The sequence below is a fragment of the Panthera leo genome, chromosome D2, assembly GCF_018350215.1.
Source record: "Panthera leo isolate Ple1 chromosome D2, P.leo_Ple1_pat1.1, whole genome shotgun sequence".
Taxonomy (NCBI): domain Eukaryota; kingdom Metazoa; phylum Chordata; class Mammalia; order Carnivora; family Felidae; genus Panthera; species Panthera leo.
Genome location: NC_056689.1, coordinates 30295227 through 30314456, shown reverse-complemented (window position 1 = coordinate 30314456; position 19230 = coordinate 30295227). Strand labels below are relative to the sequence as shown.

The window sequence follows — 19230 nt, the reverse complement described above, 5'->3', positions numbered from 1 at the left end:
AAATCTGGATCCTTCTCTGTATGCCTCTCTCTCCTTTTCTCTCTCTCTCTCTTTGTGCCTCTCTTCCTCCCTCTCTCCCTCCCTCCTTCCTTCCTCCCTCCTTCCCTCCCTTCCTTCCTCCTTCCCTCCCTCCTTCCTTCCCTTCCTCCCTTCCTTCCTTTCTTCTTTTCCTTCCTCCCTCCCTCCCTTCCTCCTTCCCTCCTTCCTCCCTCCCTCTTCCCTCTTTTCCTCTTCCTTCCTTTCCTTCCTTCCTTCCTCCATCCCTCCCTTCCTTCCTCCCTCCTTCTTCCCTCCCTCCCTCTTCCCTCCTTCCCTCCTCCTTCCTTTCCTTCCTTCCTTCCTCCCTCCCTCCCTACTTCCTTCCTTCCTTCCTTCCTTCCTTCCTTCCTTCCTCCCTTCCTTCCTCCTTCCCTCCCTTCCCCCCTCACTCCCTCTCTCCCTCCCTTCCTCCCTTGCTCCCTCCCTCCCTCTCTCCCTTTATTCTTTCCTTCCTTCCCACAATTTTGGAACCTGTTATTCTATGGACACGTGATCCTATTGCCTCGGGGACCCCCACAAGGGGCATGAGCATAGACGATGCAGAAGTGAGAGCCAAGGCCAATTCAAGGCAGGGGATCTGTTACCCTCCCCAGGGGCAAGGAGAAGCATGAGCGAGGAAGTGCCCCGGGGAGAGCAGGGAAGGCTGGACCTGACTTCATTCCTAGAAATAGTTGTGCGGTGGGTGGTGGCCTCAGGGGCCAGTCGGTCGTAGGGACGTGGCAGCATGTTTTGTTCTGTCAGGAAGAACGGGCTGTCTGCCGGCTTCCGGAACCACACACCCAGCTTGGCTACAGCTCTTGGCCTCGGGAGGCAGCCAGGACCTGTGCCGCTGGTGGACCCTGGCCAGCGGGCTGTTTTATGTCCCTCAGCCTTGCCTTCGTGTCCATGAAACCCCTGCCTCCCCATGACCCCAGTGGTGGCCCCGGGGACCATGTGGGGGACAAACGGAGAGTGCCTCCATTCCCCACCTGGCTGTGCAGGTGAGGGCACGTTCCTTGTGTCCCCTCAGGGCCTCATTTTCCTCCAACTACAAAACGAGCGAGGGGACACCAGTGGACTTTCCATCCTGCTCCTAGAGCTCTGAGGTGGCCAGAGGGGGCTCCAGGGGGACCCACGCTGGGCACCCAAGTCCCCCTCCCCACCCCACCTGTGGGGCTTTCTGCTCTCACATTTACATGACGTGTATGTCCCGACTCTGTAAGGTTCTCTTCCACAAAAGGGTTTGCCACTGACCCGCTCCGCCTGAGGTGACCCCTGACCTCCCTCTGGTGTGGACTGGGCAGCCGGACGGAGGAGGCACGCGGCCTCGGTCCCTGCAGGGCTGGACGGGCAGAGACTCCCCCTCCATATCTGCTCAGGGGGTGGCTCTTTGGATCCGGAATTAGGCCAAGCCCACCCCCAGAGTAGAGGCTCCTTGCCCTTCCTCCCCTAATGCGTGGCTTACTCCTCCTGCTTCTCCCTCAACCACGTTGGGGAGCACAATGAGAGTGCCATCGTAAGGGTTGGGAGCTATACTCTTCTAGAGTCGAGCAGACTTTCCAAAGTCAAGTTCCCTCTCACGGTTGACGGAGAAGAAGCAAAGTGCTGAGGCGGGGACGGAAAGTGAACGGTCTGCAGCTACAAGACGTTAGGCGCCGCGGGCATCGCAGACACGCACAGCCCCGAGTGAGCAGAACAGAAGCTCGGTTATCCAGAGCACGGCCCTTTTAGGAGAAAGGGGCGCAGAACTTCAGGATGACGGAACGACGTTGAGAAAGAAAATCTCCGGGGACTTCCAGGGCTGTGTCTCAGACCCAGTGCCCTTTTCGGTCCCACGAGTCATCTACCCCTTTCTCATGCCCATTCCTTGAGGTAAAAACAGAGCACCGAGTGCTGGCCATTGCCCCCTGGGTGCCGATCAGGAAGACCAACAGAGCAGGGATGACCCTGTCAAGGATCTGGGACTGTAAGAACGTGGGACCCATCCATCAGGACCAACACCTCTGTACAGTCGTGATTAATGGGCAAGGCCACCACGCCCAGACTCATGAGCACCATGAGGGAACGGAAACTCTTTACCTGAGAAGGACTGGCAGCAGATTCCAGGCCTAAAGGGCGATGAAGGGGACAGTTAGGCTGCCAAAGCCCTTGAGCCCTGGGCGTCCCGGAGCCTGGGGACACAGACCGGTCGGCCATCCATGCCCACAGCAGGCAGGTCCGGGAACACGTGGCCTCTCTGCCCCGTACATGCTGCCCCCAGGAGGTCTGGGGCCTGCCCTGCCCTCCTGCCAGCTTGTCGTGGTGCGCCAGGCCACGCCGCCGTGACCGCTTGCATAGCTATGAGGAGAGCCAGCATCCACTTATATACCCGTCGCCCGCTGGACATTTTCCTATGGCTCCACGCCAGGCTGGCTCATCGCATTCCCTCCCGACTTAGGCGGGCTGGGGCACCGGGCGGGCTCTGCTGGAGCCCTGCTCCCAGGCCCGACCCCCATCCCAGCCTCCGGGAGCCTCCCCGGGGTCTTCCCCGGGTGGGGGGTTGGCCGGCCAAAGGAGGTAGCCCTGCGTGCCCCAGCCCAGCCACCTCCCACCTCCAGCTCCTTCGGCTGCACCCCCGTCCCACTGGGGACGCTCCCAAGGTGCCTGGCCCGCCGTGCCCGCCACACACAGACAGATGGCAAAGGCCGGAGGGGATGGGAAGAAGTCTGGAAACAAGTTTGTGAAGTGAGCTGGAAAGAATGACAGCCCAGGCCAGCCCCGCTGCCACTCAGCTTCCGGAGGGTCTGACCCTTTCGTAATCCTCTCCTCCTTTCCTTGTCTGCCCTGCCCCCGGCAGCCTCTGCCGTGCCCCCACAGGCCCAGCCATCTCCCCGCTGTGCTGGGGGCCCCTCCTGCTTCTCACCCAGAAGCTGAGCCCCGGGGCTGCTGGTGCCTTAAGTAAAAACAGGCCACCATCAACAGTGTGGTTCTCCACGGGGTCCCTGCCTTGTGACTCACCTCTTAGGGGCTGGGATCCCGGGGCCGGGCCCGGGACACAAAGCACGCACGCACGGGGCCACCACCTGCGGGCCGGCCCCACCTGAGCCCTTGGCCTCTGCAACAGCCGCGGCTCGCCCGGTGCATCCTTCCCCAGACTGTGAGTTCCTCTTACTCTCCTGAGGACGGGGCAGGGCACCGAGCCAGGGCTCCAGAGTGAATGAAAGACACAGAGGCACAGAGACAGAGAGAGGGAAAGTAAGTCTGCCTTCTGACTGTCCCGGTTCCCTTTGAGCAAGAAAATTCCAGCTCCAGCACAGACCAGCTCCGTGACCTTGGCCGCATCGCGCAGCGCTTTAGGCCTCAGTCTTCCCGAATGCAAACTGGAGACGACGACAGCCTCGGCCATATGAAGCGAATATGAGGTCTGCACGAGCTAATGCGATCAAGTACTCATGACAGTGCCTGGCACAGATACACGCCGCGGTCACTGCGAGCGAATGTCCTCCGGCCTCATCTGGCCTCACCGCTTCCCTGGATGAGCAGTCCGGCCATTGCTCAGCCCGGGTTCCCTTGTCGTGCCGCGGGGAAGCGGGCGGCTCGCCGGAGAAGGTGCCCCGAAGCCCTGCTGCTTCCGGAGCCCATCTCCCTGATGGAAGTGCCCGGCACTTTGGGGTCCTCATCTGGAAAACGCTGGTCATGTGAGGCATCGCCTCGGAGAGACACGGGGAGGGTGAAGTGAGGTGTGCGAGGCGAGACCGTCCAGGCCGCCCTGATGGTGGAGCAGGAGCCCGCCAGGGAGTCACCAGTGTGAGAGGCTGGCGGGGCTGTGACAAGCACGGGGGCAGCCGGTGACGGAGCGGGCGGCCGGGGAGGCTCCAGGAGGAGGACCTGAGGGCTGCATCCATGTATCCAGCATATCCCACTTTCTAGTCCCTTATAGGGGACTTACTGTCCCTTTTCTGTAAAGCAGCACTGGCGTGCCTTTAGTGTCACCATGGTGGGGCCTCCCTTGGGACCCTATGGGGCACAGGGGGCAGAGGCCGGACCCGGGGCCCTCCGCTGCGTCTGCGCAGGGACCCCTCTGCCCTGGGCAGCCTGGGACAAGCCCCTAGCTCCACAACACACGTGGGGCCGGCGCCAGCACGGGAGGTGACTGTCCAGCAAAACGTGCCCCTGGCCTCTCTGCCCTGAGCAGTGACCTCAGCAGCCGGCCAGATGAAGGCCTCTCCTCTCTGAGGCCAAAGGTCGGCGCTTTCCTCAACCCACCTTCGCTGAGACGAGCCCTCCCGGGGCCCTCAGCTCTTCCACGGGGACACCCTGCCTCCCCACCCACCCCACCCCCAGATTGTCCCCAGGAGAGCTCTGCCTCCTTCGTCTCCACCCGACTCCCTTCTGTTCTGTCCCTGTGGGCAAAGGCGCTGGCATTCGAAGACTTGGGCTCAAGTCCTGACTGTCTCCCAGCCGCCGACCCAGGGCGCTCTCCAGACATCAGGGCCTCAGCGGCCTCGTCTTCGAACTGGGCAGAACCGCAGCCCCACATCGCAGGCTGAGTGATGGGAATATAAGCTGTCCTGTGTTTAAGGCGTGAGCATGATGCTCTCTCCTACTGTAAACGCAGGCGGGATCGTTACTGGTCCCCGGGGCCCGCAGGCTCACCTCTGCCGCCAGCCGTCCCTGGGCCACTTGCCCAATGGCCAACGCTTGCCACTGTACTTCTGTACCTTCCCTTTTACCACTCCCCTTGCCCCCTCCACATGCCACCCCGCGTCTTCTCTTAGTGGGGCCACTGAGGCTTCTTCCTGGCTCCTTGGTTGGCTCTGATTTGTCCTCAAGCGCGGCTTCGCACAGCGGGATCGTGTTGCACCCTTTCGGAGAAACCCTCCTGGCATCTTCAGGGTGACGTCCAACGCCCTCTGTGCCTACCTCCCCCACCCCGACTTTTTCCCAGCCTTATCTCTTGCTCTATCCCTCCATGGGAGCTCGCTACCGTCATTCTAGATGATTCCTCCGTTCCCAGAGTGGGGAAGGGGAGAAAAAGCACATTCCTTAGGTCTCTACGCTTTTACTACACCGTTTCCTTAGCTCACAATGTCTTCATGTGTGTTTTTACTTACTGACAACTTCCTTGTCTTTCACAGCTTGCTTCAAATGCTCCCCCTTCCACGAACCCTTTCTTGATTCCTCCTTTTAAAAGTAAGCACTCCTAAGGGGCGCCTGGGCGGCTCTGTCGGTTAAGCGTCTGACTTTGGCTCGGGTCATGATTTCATGGTTTGTGAATTCGAGCCCTTCATCGGGTTCTCTGCTGACAGCTCAGAGCCTGGAGCCTGCTTCAGATTCTATGTCTCCCTCGCTCTCCGCCCCTCCCCGCTCCCTCTCTCTCTCTCTCTCTCAAAAATAAACATTTAAAAAATAATAAAAGTAATCACTCCTTCTCTTGCATTTTCCAACCTTGTTTAGCATTTACCTCACCCTGGATAGGAAGGACTATGATTCACCTTGTATCCCCAGGGCACTGAACAGCTTATAACCCTCCGTGGGCCGAGATCACTCGCCGTGCAGCCCCCAGGCAGCCTACAACCCTGAAGGGTACACAGCCAGCCCAGAAGTCAGGCCACTGGTGCACAGCCTGCCTCTGCAGGGCTGGGGTGAGGAGGTGGAAAGTAGGGGTTCGCTGAACTCGCCTGGCCACGGTTTCTGCCCTCACAGGGCAGGTTCTCAGGGAAAGACTCTGACGGGTGAACGTGGGATACGAACACGTGAAATCATCACAGGAGTGGATGGCCCCCTGGGACCTCGGGCAGCATGGTTTCTTCTCTCTCCTGGTCTCCTCTGCGGGCCTCTCTGAGACAGGGAGGTGGACAGACGGGGAGAAGTTGACACGCAGAAGGTGCCACTGTCTACCTGTGAGTCCCCCCTGCCGCACAGCTGGCCATGATTCTTTGGAGTTCCTGCAGATTTCCAGAATCACCCATGCCCCAACCAACAGCTGCTACAAAGGTGGCTTGTTTCTCTCTCGGGACACAGCGAAGCCGACAGCCTGCCTCCATATGGGTAACGAACTTCCAGAAAAGCCCCCGCCGCCCAGTGGTTCCCGCTCCGGGCTGCGGCTGGACACAGCGGCACGCAGGGAGGGTGAGTCCCTCCATAAACCGCAGTTGTAAGGTCCTCTGACCGTCACCCTACTTGTGACCGCCCCTCCCTCTGCCGCCTCCATGGCTCTTCACAGCCCCCAGCACGCACACAGCCTGCGTCCCCCGACGTGACTGCATGGCGGGCGAGCCTAGCTGCTTTTCCCCTAAATGTGTTTCACGGTGTGGGACTCCACAGTTGACCGGGTGCTTTAGCAGTAACCCTGTGAGATCATTATTTATATGTAAGAGATGAGCTCATGGAAACTCAGAGAGGTTAGTGGCTCTTCCAGTGCCAAAGAGCGAGGCCTGGAGCGCTGGGCTCCACACGGGGGGCTCCTGCCCCGCAGAAACGGCCACCGTGGCCTCTCTGAGGGCTGGCCCGTGTCTCACCCATCTTGTGTCTCTTGTAGCGCATTGCACGGTGTCCTGTGAATAGAGGCATCCAGAAATTTTCGCTGTTGGAATGACTTTGTCTTCAACAGGGCAGAGAGGGAAGTAGGAGTGAGTCGATATCTTCCACAGCCTGAGCCACGTTTCCCCTCCACCCCCCCCCACCCTGAATTCAGCGGCAAGACATGGCATCCTCTTCCAGAACCTCACGTGGCTGGGTACCGCGGCTCCTGCCGCCGGACAGTCGTTCCTCCCTACAGACAGCACAGCCCCGACCGGCCCATCTTCCTGTCACGCAGGAGTCAGGGTCGCCAGAGCCGATCCTGAACAACACAAGGCAAGGTATAACGGACGCACAACTTACTTCGTGGAATATTCATCCCTGGCCGGGCAGGTGGGCAAGGGCACCTTCAGTTTTACAGTGGCAGAAGCAGATACTCAGAAAAGCTAAGAGCCTCACAGGGCTGGGTGCTGCCCCCTCACTGGGGTTCCAAATAGCTGTTGGAGCACAACTGTGGGGTCAGCCAGAAGGAAGGGCCACCAGCCACGGCTGGGAGAGTCACGGGAGACGTGACAGAGGGCAGAGGAGGGGGAAGGGGGCGGTGCAGCATCAGGGGTACTAGGTGTTAGAGTCCGGTCGTGGGGGGTTTCGCCCCGCGGACGTGGGTCCTGGGAGGTGTGGCCCCCCACACGGGGTCTAAGCCCCGAGCAGGGACATACCCTTATGGGTGGAGAATGCCAGTTATCACAGAGTCCAGCCCGAAGGGCTCCGTCTGCTTCCTCTAATCCAACAGCATCCTCTGTGCAACCTTAACGCTTAAATAATGTTTTCTCTGGAAATATTTCAGACATTCAAAGAGCTATCGAGATAAAATAATGTATTATTTGGCAATAAGAAGGAATGAAGGACTGATACATGTTGCAACGTGAGTGAACCTTGAAAACATCACACTAAATCCAGAGAAAAAGAAAGTAGATCAGTGGTTATCCGGGACTGGGAGGGCTGGGGGGACATGGGGGCTGGCCGCTAAAGGGCCTGGGGTCTCTTTTGGGGGCGATGCAACGTTCTAAACCTGATTGCGGTGATGGTGGAATTCTACCCTTTAAGTGGATACATTGTATATGCAAATTACATCTCAATCAAGCATGACCCTGGCATACCCACCATCCAGCTTAAGAGTTTCCAATATAGCCAAGCCCTCAGGCACCTTGGCCTCACCGCGTCCCTCCTCCCCTCAAGTGTGATCCCTCCTCCCCCCGAACGTGATTTTATCACCCCTGTGCATTTCTCCATATACTTATTACTGAGGCATATGTTCCGTGAATAACGCGTCATGTTGTTTTATACGTTTCTTAATTTCATAGAAATGAATTATATTGTAAATATTCTCTCTCTTTTTTTGAGAGAGCAAGAAAGAGAGTGAGTTCATGTGCACGCACGTGGGGGAGGGGTAGAGAGACAGGGAAAGAGAGTCCCAAGCAGGTGCTCAGCATAGAGCCCGATGAGGGGCTCGATCCCACAATCCTGGGATCACGACCTGAGCCGAAATCAAGAGTGGGACACTCAACCGACTAAGCCACCCAGGTGCCCTGTAAGTATTCTCTTGTAATTTGCTTTTTTCCCTCGATAGGATACGATGCATCCAAGGTATTTGCCTGGCTTGAGGTCAAGTTCATCCATGCTCACTGTGTATATTTCATTGGCGAAACTACCGCAGTTTAATATCCCACAATGTGTCTCCACTCTGCTGTGACAAATATTTAGGTTTTCTTTTCCTTTTTCCCATAATACACTTGGTGTTGCAGTGAACACCCTTTCCTCTCTTATGCACGTGTGAGTGTTTCTCAAGGACATCCCAGAAGGGGCAGCAACACTTGACCAGATGCTGCCAAATTATCCCTCCAAGTCACTTATCTCTCTCTTTACACGTGAGGAACCTGAGGCCCAGAGAGAGGACCGTGACCCGCTCAGAGTCCCTCAGGGTCTGGGACTGATTCCCAGTCCAGGGCTCTTCTGGCCACAGCACACTGCCTTTCCGGAACTCTCCATTTCCTTATTTTTATTTCTCCACAAATCCCAGTGACCACCCAGAGGGCGTTATCAGAGCCGATCTAGGAGAAACACATTATCAACGTTGTCCAGGAGGGCTGGGGATCTGGAAGTGCTTTGGGGAGGAAACGGGGAAGAAATTAACTTTGGAGAATTCCCCAGGCAGCTGGCTCTGAAGCGCAGAGAGGACGGCCGCGAGACAAGAGGCATTTCCAGGGGCGGCCGTGGTCTCCGTGCCCTTCCCACGCTGCCTCCCTGGCCCTTCCCTCCCGGCATTGGGGACTTCCCTACCTCTGCAAGGTAACAGCCAGCCCTCCTCTGGGGCAAGTTGGTTGCCTGAAATGGGGCCACAAAGGCCTGAATTTGGAGCCCAGGGTCTGAGCTTTATTGACTGGCCGTCTGATTTCAAAAGCACGACCTCTTCGACCTCTTTGGTCTGGTTTGACCCTGGCTCCCTTTACCCACAGCCTCTGCTCTAAAGGATGTCATCAGCACACAGGTGTCACTAGGGAGCCTGCTGGGCATGCAAAAGGGACAATGGCAGGAGGGGAGGCCTGTGGGGACAGCAGGCCACATTAGGGACTGGGACCTTTCACCTAAGGGCGAATGAAAGGAGGAAGTGCTTTCAAGAGGGTTATGCAGTAGTTTTTCAAGGATCATTCAGGCTTCTGGATGAAGAAGGGATCCCAGGAGGCCGGTTAGGGGCTTCTACGGAGACTAAGGTGAGAGGTGGGGCAGTTCTAACAGGAGGGTTGGGGAGGAGCTGGATGCAGTCAGCAGGGTGGGAGGCGGGGTGGGATCGGTGGGGCTTGCTGGTGCATGGGATGGGAGGGAAAAGGCAGTGTCTGGGCTGACTCCCAGGTTGCAGCCTAGGTGCTGGGCATGTGTGGTGGTGACACCATTTCCCAGGACCAGGGATGTTGGACAAGGGCCAGGCCTGGGAGAAAGAGGCTGGCTTTGGCTGCGTGCACTCTGAGGATGGGCGGCCTGTGACGCATCCAGGTGGAGAAGTCACGGAGGCCACCTAGTGTGGTTCGTAGGTGGGGAAGGTTCTCCCGCCTGGAAACCCGCAAAGGCTCCTCTCAGTGTATAAGAGCCTCATGCCGAGTTTTGCGGCCAAGCGTCTGTAGAATCTAAATCAAACGGTTAGTGATGGCAGCCAAAGAGAAACCCTCACAGGTGTATCCATCTTGGCCTGTTTCCACTTCCCATTTGAGGACAAATGACTTGCCCCAGTGGGTGGTCTTGCCTAGATTATACACGGAGCGCACACCGGGCATTATGTTTGCATAGACAGCAGAACTAAGGGACAAGACTATGGCAGGGGCGGAGGGTGGAAGGAGCTTTAGGGATGCTGTAGCAGGGCCGGAGGGGTTAAGAGTTTGTCAGGTAGAAACAGAGCAAAGCAATCAGAGCATCATGAGTGGATGTGAACCCATGAGACACTAGGATATGGGCAGGGCAGGTGAGAAGTCCATTTTACTGAAAGAAAAAGGAGTACAGCATAATGGGAGACAGGTCACAGATCCTAGGCTTGAGAGACAAATGGCCTTATCATTGGGGTGGGGTGTGTAGGAGCACTAGGGAGCCATGGATGGTTTTTTGAGCCATCGAGTAGAATTGATAGGACCCAACGATGATGGCGTACATGGATGAAGGAGAAGAAGGCATTGATGTTGCCACTGGCTTGCAGCCTGGGTGTTTGGGAGATCAGATGGGCCATGAGACAGGACTGCAAAGACAGAAGGGGAAGGTGGAGGTGGGAGAGGGGGAAAGAAGCTGACACAGCACAAAAGCCTGGGGGAAGAAAGAAGCAGAAATAGGGAGAGTTGGAATCCAATAGGAGGGTCTCTTATCAGGCTGGCCCTCAGGGATGTGCTTTAAGGAATAGCCAGGAATGACTCAGAATTAACCCGCCAATTATTTGCAAATAAAGCAGAGTTGACCTGACCACGGTATTTCTTTAGTGTAAATGTTCTCCCTAACACATCCAGCAGCTCTGCACTCTTTTTCTTTATTAATGGCCAGGGACCAGGGACACTTTGGTCTAAATTCTCCCTTTTCTGGGTTAGCTGAGTCGGTGTGCGTGTTTGTGCGTGGAGGGGTCTGCTCTGTGGCAGTCTGAGAGAGGTGAGGGGGGCTTTCTCCAGGTTGGAAGCTATGGCCATAGTCCCCATCCATGAAAATGTCCTGAGACTGTTGGCAGTGGGGGGATTGGGAATCTGCCGCCAGGGCAAACGGGGCAAGGCTAGACAAGGTTCAGGACATGTGGACACCAGCTCCTCTCACCACCTATGGAAAATAACCAAGTCCAGAGAGGCAGTTCCAATTCGAACATAATAGCAGCACATGAGATAATGGAGCCCTGCACATAGGCTCACAGACTTCCGTTCCTGGAAGGGGCTTCTCTTCCCTTAAGCATCCTCCACATCATTGCTAGCATACAAGTTGGATCAGGTCACATCCCTGCTCCCCAAACCTTCTCTGACACCACATCATCACCTGAAGGGAAACAAAGCCAGGCCACAGGTGTTCATTGCTCTCCACGCCTGCACCCACAGCAGACATCATTAAGCGATTACCGCATAGTCTGCTGAGCCTGCATGTAGCCTCAGGATCTGACTCTGCACTCTCCAGGCAGCCACTGCTAATCGATCACCCTCGGGATGAAAACCATCTCCCTCTCTTTGGAGGAAGAGAGCTGGAACTCCTCAGCCTGGCCTTTTGCTATCTTTTCCCACCCTGATTTCAGATCACTGCTTCTATGCTCCAGCTTCCTTCACCTGCTCATCATTCCCAAACAGTCTGCCTTTTTCTTATTCTCAGAGCCTCTGTCCAGGCCAGTGTCTCAGCCCGGAATGCCCTCTAGGCAGATTGCTGGTTGTCTCTCCATTATCTGTTCTTCCACGTCTGACGGCAACAGACTTGAATCTGGGCATATGGCTGCCCAGCCAAAAAAAAAAAACTCTGCCTGGCCTCCCTTGGCCCCGGTAACCATGTGACTAAGAGCTGACCACTGGGATCCGAGCAGAAGTGATGCATGTCGGGATTTTCTTTTTCCTTCCAGTTTTGCTCTTAAAGGTTTGGGTATATATTCCCCCAGCCTCCTTCTTCTCTCACGCTAGCCAGGGATGGTGAGAACAAAACGATTGTCAGCATCACGCCACATGAAGATGGCAAGGCCACCTTCCCAGCCCTGAACCACAGTCCTCTGGCCTGCTAAGGAAGGGACCTCCCCTCTACCTTGTTAGGGCCCCTGTATCTGGAGCTCTGTTGTTATGGGGGCAGCTCAATCTATACCCTAACTGTATGCCCTCCTGCAAACCTCCAGTGCCACCTGTTCGGGGAAGTTTTCCCTGAGTCCCGAGCTCCTCTGGGATCCCTGGCACTTCGTATGCCTCTCATCAGCACACTGTAAACCAGTGGACGGCCATGGGCTCTCCCATGAGCCAGGCCGAAGGCAACTTCTCTCCTGTCCATCCATTCTCTGTACCAGGGCTGGCTAAGGTGCTAATGCAAAGATCTCACCATCCCACCCGTCATCCATGCTGTGGCAGTCCAAACCTCTTGGCCTGGTGGCCAAATCATGACTCTGGCCTACACTTCCGCCTCAGAGGTGAGGCCCCACAGCCGTCTGCACCAGCCGCTCAGCTGACGAGGCTCCTTCCGTGTGAAATCCCTCACCGTGCCAACCCCACCCAGCCCCAGCGTGGCGGGCCTGAAGGAGCTGTTTCCTTGACGGCTGGCGCCCATATTGTCCTGCTCCTCATTTGTTGCGAAGAACAAGGAGTGGGAGTTTCCCTAATCTTTGTATGCTTCCTCAAGTGGCCTGGGAAGTCCCACAGTGTGTGCATTGGTTCCCAAGGCCCTTCCCCTGTCCCACCAGGCCATATCCTTTGCAAACGGCCCACGCTTACTCCTCTGAACTTCTGGTGGCTGTGACTGTCCTAGTGAGGCCCAACCTTCAGCACCCTGGCCCAGGCCTGCGGGCCCATCACGGCCCTGGAAAACAGCGCATGTGGCCCAGGAGCGGTCAGATCTCAGCCAGTACGTGGCTATTTTGGGACAGGGAGGATCCTGGGAGGATGCTGGCGAGGTCAGAGTAGGAAGGGAAGGAGGTGGGTTTTCTGCCCATGATTATGTGTCCTGAGCCCTCTGGAGGCCATCCAGGGGCCCAAGGCTGCCACTAGGAAGGACACACCCAGGGCTCCGCCTTAGCCCAGCCAGCCACAGAGGCAGACTGGGGGCAGGCATGGGCTCAAGATTCCAGGCTCGGATCCCAGCGGCCACGGGAGGCAGAAAGAGCGTGTGTTTATGTGTTCTGTACCAACAGCGGTGACTTCAGCATCAGGCAAGACTCAGGACACTCTCAGGGTGGGGTGGGGTGGGGTGTGTGGTGTATGAAGGCGGGGAGGTGTCAGAAACCAGCCAGAGGGCAGATGAAGAACACAGGAAAGAATCCAACCTCTCAGGAATGATCCCTGATGCTAACTTACTGAAGATGCATTGAGCATCTCTGTACGGGCACGTTCTTAGATGCCAGCGGGACAGAAATGATGATGCTTTGACTTTGTGGGCAGCACTTCCAGCGGTATAAGTCCTGCAAATATCAGGAACCTCAAACTGGTTCACAAAGTGGTTTTATAAACTCTGACCCTACGGAAATAATCCGAGAGGCATCATTTAAGTGCAAGAACGAGAGTGGTGTTCTACTCATGAGTCTGGACACCAGAGATCCACGCTGCCTGTTTGGAGTGTTCTGGGAACGGCCATCCATCAGTATGAAGTGCCCGGTACTGTTCCTGGCACATAGCAGGTACCGGGTTAGGGGCAGTGGCAGCGAGCGCTGTTACTGGCAACAGCTTGGCAGCCGTGTGGCCTGCAGCCTCCAGCGTGGAGGGGGTAACTTCACCATGGGGCGAGAACCCTCGGGCCGGACGGAAGGAGAAGGTGCAGAGACCCACCCGAGAGGACCTAGCCCATCTCAGCAGATGCATTTTACTCCGCGGTTCCGTTGTCTGAGATGCTTCCACATGGCCCTTCCAGTCCTTTCCTGCTGCTTCTCCAAAAAGCTGGGAGAGCATCTTAGCCTCCTGATTTTTGCCTCAATTTGGGGTCCTCTTATTAAATTCTCCTGATGTTACCCCCCTGTCTCTGATCTATAATTTGGGCCAAACTGCCCTGGTGGCCCCTCCCCACCCCTCCGCACTGTCGTCTCCTTCCCACCACCTCTGAGCGCTCGCCCTTGCTTTACCGCTCCCTCCTCCCAGTCCAAGACCCCTGGGTCACACACAGACTCCCAGAAGTGAGGAGAGGTGAAGAACCTTTCCTCGGAAAGCAGAAGTGAGGAGAGATTGGAACCTTTCCTCCTTCCTGCCACATCCCGCCCCAGCCCCGAGCCTCCCAGGACTGCCTGAGCCAGACTCTCCCAAGTGCAAAATTGACGCCTGTCCCCACTTGGAGGGCAGGCGGGACACGTGAAGCCCAATCAGGAAGGAGAGGGAGAAGCCTCCGCCTCACCATAAATGTGCAGCCCACACGGCCCCCAGCACCAGGGCACGGTGTTTGACAGGACTTCTGTGCATCTTCAAGTACAAGAGGAATGCGGGCACTGACAAGAACAGTACTTTCTAAGAATCAGGAAAAGCGCTAAGTACTTTGCATGACTGTCTCACAGAGTCTCCACCATACAGCTGCAAGGTGGCTACTATCCCCCTTTGTCACACCAGGCAACTGAGACAGAGAGGTTCAGTAATTCTCTCAAAGTCACACAGCTGATAAATGTCAGAGCGGGACCCCAAACCTCTATCGTCTGTGGCTCCAAGTGTCCCGCCCTTCAGCCGCATTCTAGACTTGGAGCAGAAGACGGTGGCAGTTGACCGAGAGCTATGGGGACAACAGGCAGGCTTAGCTGAAGCATGGGCTGCCCTAGAGGGCCCGATGCTTACGGGTGCTCCGCCCAGGCCCTGACACCCTTCCCTCACCTTCATCCCAGCTCATTAATCTTGGCATTCTTTTGCCAACAAGTTTCCCAGATGCCAGCACTCAATGTCCTGGGCCCTGTGGGAGGGAGAGAGCTTCCCAGGATTCTGGATACCCTTTTAATTAACCCCGACGACCCTCTCCCGACGGGCCAGCTGAATCCCGTCATGGCCCCACCGTTTCCCGTGGTGGCACCCTCAACAGTGAGTCCGCCCCAGCTCCCCTCATTCCTCTGACAATGTGGGCTCTCCATTTCCCACACGCCCACCACCTGTTGGCCTCCTTGCCCTGGCCTGGGGACCCTGGGTGAGGACTACCGGGACCCCTGGGCGCCTGTGCCCTGTGGGGGTCCTGCCATTGTCACATGCCCGCAGAGGGTGAAAAGGAGCCTACTTGGGGCTGACAGAGGCCCTGAGCAGGGCAAGCCCCTCTGTGATTACTCGAGGGTGTCCCCGCTCCTCATTGTCTTTTTCTGGAGCTTCCTTCCTGCCCCACAAAAAAAAGGATAGCCCATCCCAGTTACTCATGGAGCAGTGACACTTGTCCATCTGTCATTCTCATAGCTTAATCTTAATGACTACTCATCTAGAAGAGTCCTCGTGAGCTGTAACTGGTCACTATCATTAACGGTGGACTGTGCCATTGAACTCACCACGCAGTAGGGAGCCCAGCACAGAGTGGGAACCCCGGGTGAGGAGCACGGGAAGAGCACTCGAACAGGAGTCCTCACTAGTGATCTGAGCAGATAGGGCTGGTCCACGGCAAAAGCGGGATCCGAGTCCAGATTACCACCCCCCCCCCCACCACCTTGCAGCCTCGAATCCGTGTGTGAGTATGCATTGACGCGTGTCGCCTAGATGCCGTCCAGCAAACGCACAGCGCCCTGAGCCATCCGGCTAGGGCAGGCAAGTTTTACGAGGATGGACTCATTCATTCATTTGTGTAACAATTTTGTACACCTACTGTGTGTCGGGAGTTGGGGGCACAACGGTAAACTTGACGAGCCAGGTCCCTGCCCTCGTGGGCTTCTGTTTTCTTCAACTGTGCATAACGCTTCGTAATTTTCTGAACGCAGCCATGCCCGTCGTCATACGTGATTTCACCCCCTGGCGGGCTCCCCCTCCTCCCACAGAAGGGTTTACAGATGAACGAATATGTGAACAACTGAATGACAGACGGCAGGTGGGCGGGCCAGTTGACCAGCAGAGGGGAGGTAAGCATTTCAGATCCCATCATTCCCATCTTTAACACCAACAGTGATGCCGCGAGCAGGTGTGGTGAGATCATGCCCACCAAGGGGGCCTCCGGTTCCGGTCCCCCTCCCGGTCACCTATTCGCAGGGCTCCTTACCTGGTGGGCAGTGACACCCTGCAGACGTCTTCGGGGGGGCCTCCCGGCGCCTCCGAGAGTGGAGCTTCCATTTCTGCGAAAGGAGACAGAGAAGAGGGATCACGGATTGGAAGGCCAAGCCCTGGGAAGGGTCTGCAGGCTGGTGGGGATGGAGGGGGAGAAAGGGCCACCTGGGGGCCGGCGGGAGGACTGTTCCTGGATCAAAGACTGGCCACAGGCGTCTGCGTAATAAGAAGCAGATGGAGAAGGTCCTATCTAGGGAATCTCAGTGTCTGATGTCTTCTGAGTGCTCTTAAAGAAATTAACCCCAACCCCAAGGCCCTATAAACCAGTTGTGGCCTCCCTGCACTCCACAATCACGGGCACAATGACCCACTTTTCTCGGCTCTCTGCTAATTGTTTCCTGTCTAGGTCTGGGGTCCTGATTGATCCTGGCGTCAGGGACAGTGACTTCTGTTCTGGTGTCCCTCACAGCCAGGCACAGGCGGGCCTGGGCAGCGGTGGGGGAGAGGGGTTGAGCAGACCACCTTGCCCCCCTATGGGAACTCTTCTTTGCAAGGCACCGAGCCAATCAGGAAGGGCCCCAAGGAAGTGGCGGCAAGAAGACCGAGGCGTCTCCTGCCCTCGGAGCTGCCATTTCCGTGGTGGCGATGGACAGGCACACGGCTGTAAGCACCAGCATCCCAACTTTTCAAAGGGCAGTGCGCCGAGCGCCTCGGTCCCCCAGCCACACAGCGTGGGCCACACTGGCACAGAGGCTACAAGGGACGCTTCCGGGGCGAGGCTACCCGCGTTCCTACTCAGTCTTCCGACCCTGAGCAGGATTAAGCCCCGCTGGGTTAATGGGAGGATTGAATGGTCGATGCAGAGAAGGAGCGGAGCCTGCCCGCCCCCCGCCCCCCGCCCCGCCCCCGCCAGGAGGCACACACGATGCGTTGGCTCTTGTCACACTCCCAGGTTACAGGTGAGGAACCCCACGCACAGGGCGGGGAGACTAACACGGCCAAGGTCAGAGGTGGAGTATGGCACCGGGCTCGGATGCTAGTTTGGCAGTTAGAACCTGGTATAGCCCCGGGGCCAAGTTAGCCTTTAGATGTGTTTTATTCGGTTCCTCCAGTGATGTTTTTTTTTTTTTTCATTGACTTTGTTTCCAGTAGTTTGAAGTGACTGATTTCACATGTAAAGCTGCCACAGCCACAGCCACAGCCACCGTGGCTCGCAGGCGCTGACTCTGACCAGTATACTGAGGTCCCTGCATGCGAAGCAGGTGGGAGGCCAGCGGCCCAGCCCCCAATGCACATTTCTCCATCGTCTGCCTCCTCAGTGCTGTGTGGTTCTGCCACTCAGGCTGGGCCCCGGGAGAGGTAAAGAAAGTCCTAGGATTTGGTGTCACCTGTTTGAGGGGGTGGAGACGGAAGGTCAGGAAAGCTTCATGAGGATTTGTAATGTCTGCCGAGCCCCCCCCCCACCCCCACCCCGGGGAACTACCACTGAGCTGGCCGATTTTGCCCGGAGAATCACCTCTATTTCTCACAGTCTAACTCTAAGGGAGATTTAATAGTGATCTCATTTTCTACGTCAGGAAACGGAGGCTCAGAGAGGCTGAGTGACCTGGTAGAGTCACACAGCTGTGTCCGCGGTGGGTCTGGGATGAGACCTCAGATCTTTTGACCCAAAGTCCACTCCATCCTGCTGGAGAGAGGTGCACGATGCCCCCGCGTGAGAGAGTACAGCAGACCAGGTGGGGGGGGGGGGGTTGCTGGGCGGAGGCTCTGAAGGCAGAAGGGGGCTGAAGGTCAACATAGACAGGAGGGAGGGGAAGGGAAGAATGTTCCAAAGGGGAGGCCCTCGCTCACAAAGGGCGGCTGACACACACATATTAGGTAGACAGATGTTGAGGTCAGGCTGCAGGTAGATCCCTACCAGGCAAACAAATGACCCCCCAGCACAAAGTCTGGTGAAGGGCCCAGCTCTGAGCCCAGCTCACGAATCCACTCATCGCTGGGGGACCATGTGCATCCACCTGCAGCCTTCCCACCAATAACCTGTGGGCTCTTCAAGGGGCTTATTTGTGGCTGTGCCCGGCACACAGTTAGGCATGTGCCTTACGTCCGCTAACAGGCAGGGCCAGCCAGCGAGTGACAAGCCAAGGCCAGCTGGGTTTGCACAGGGTTGCGCTCACTCAACCCCAGCGACATGCCAAGCAGAGGTTGGATCCTGGAGCTAGAAAATGCAACGCAAGGGGTGGACGGGGCCCCTGCCTTCGCAGGGCTCACCTTCTGGTGGGGGAGACAGAGAAACAAACAAGCAAACAATTCAGTGGTAAGTGTGGCAGAGAAAAATAAAGTAGGGTAAAGCGGACAGAGTGATGGCAGGAGGTACTGGAAACTCGGGGGTCAGAGAAGGGGTCTCTGTGGAGGGGATGTTCAGCACTGACCTGGCGCGAGCAAGGAAATGAGTCATGCGGAGACGTGGAGGGGGTGTGTTCCAGGCAGAAGGAAGCAGAGGCAAAGGCCCTGAGACAGACCGCGCAGAGGATTAAGGGTGCTAGAGGGGGTCGGGGCAGCATGGCTGGAGGGCTGAGCGCGGTGGGAGGGCACAGGGCAGGGCACTGGCAAAGGCCGAATTTATAGTGACACAGGCCCCTGACATTTCCATGCCCTCTTGACAGCCAGGAAACTTGCTGCTTACAGTTGGATGCTGTGGCCTTGCTCTAATTTGCTACCATTATCCCGGATGAGAGCCCAGCAGGTGCTCGGTGCTTCCCTGGATCCTTCAGCTCCCGGCCCCTGCTTCTCCCGCCTCCTTCCTTCCCAACCCCAGCGCCCTTCCCCCAACGTCCCTGTCAACTGATGACCCTGAGAAAACAGAAGCAGCCAGAAGAGGCCTGCCAGCGGCTTCCGCCACCCCACCGTGCACACCCGCCCACATGCGTCTGCGACGGCACCTGCCCCTTCTCTCTGCTTCTCCCACTTGAGGCCAACCTTGCACCTGCACACCAGGCTTTCCCCGCCCACCCACATCAGCAATTCCCTGCTCTAGGCTCCATCCTGGGCTCTCATCAGGCTCGGCCTTTGCTATAAAGGGCCAGCTACGGAATAGTTCAGGCTGTGCGAGCTGCACGACGACACAACCACTCAGCTGTGCTGCTGGAGGCGAGAAGCAGCCATAGAAAACACGAAACGCAAAGCTGTGTTCCGGTAAAGACATATTTACGAAAACAGGCTGCGGCCGGGATGTAGCTGTCGCCTGCCCGTCCCTGATGTAATCATTAGGCAGACACGCTGCTGTTCCTCCCACCATAAGGAGAAAGGAAACGAAAAATCCTCT

At 57.0% G+C, this 19230-nt stretch overlaps 1 protein-coding gene across 1 annotated transcript in view; it reads right to left on the bottom strand.

The window, feature by feature from the left end:
* The window catches only part of COL13A1 (collagen type XIII alpha 1 chain), a 146499-nt gene that overhangs the window by 113753 nt on the left and 13516 nt on the right, over positions 1–19230 (bottom strand). The window contains exon 2 of the mRNA XM_042908404.1: positions 15901–15973. Coding sequence (XP_042764338.1) covers positions 15901–15973 — 73 coding nt within the window. The remainder of the gene's footprint in view (positions 1–15900; positions 15974–19230) is intronic.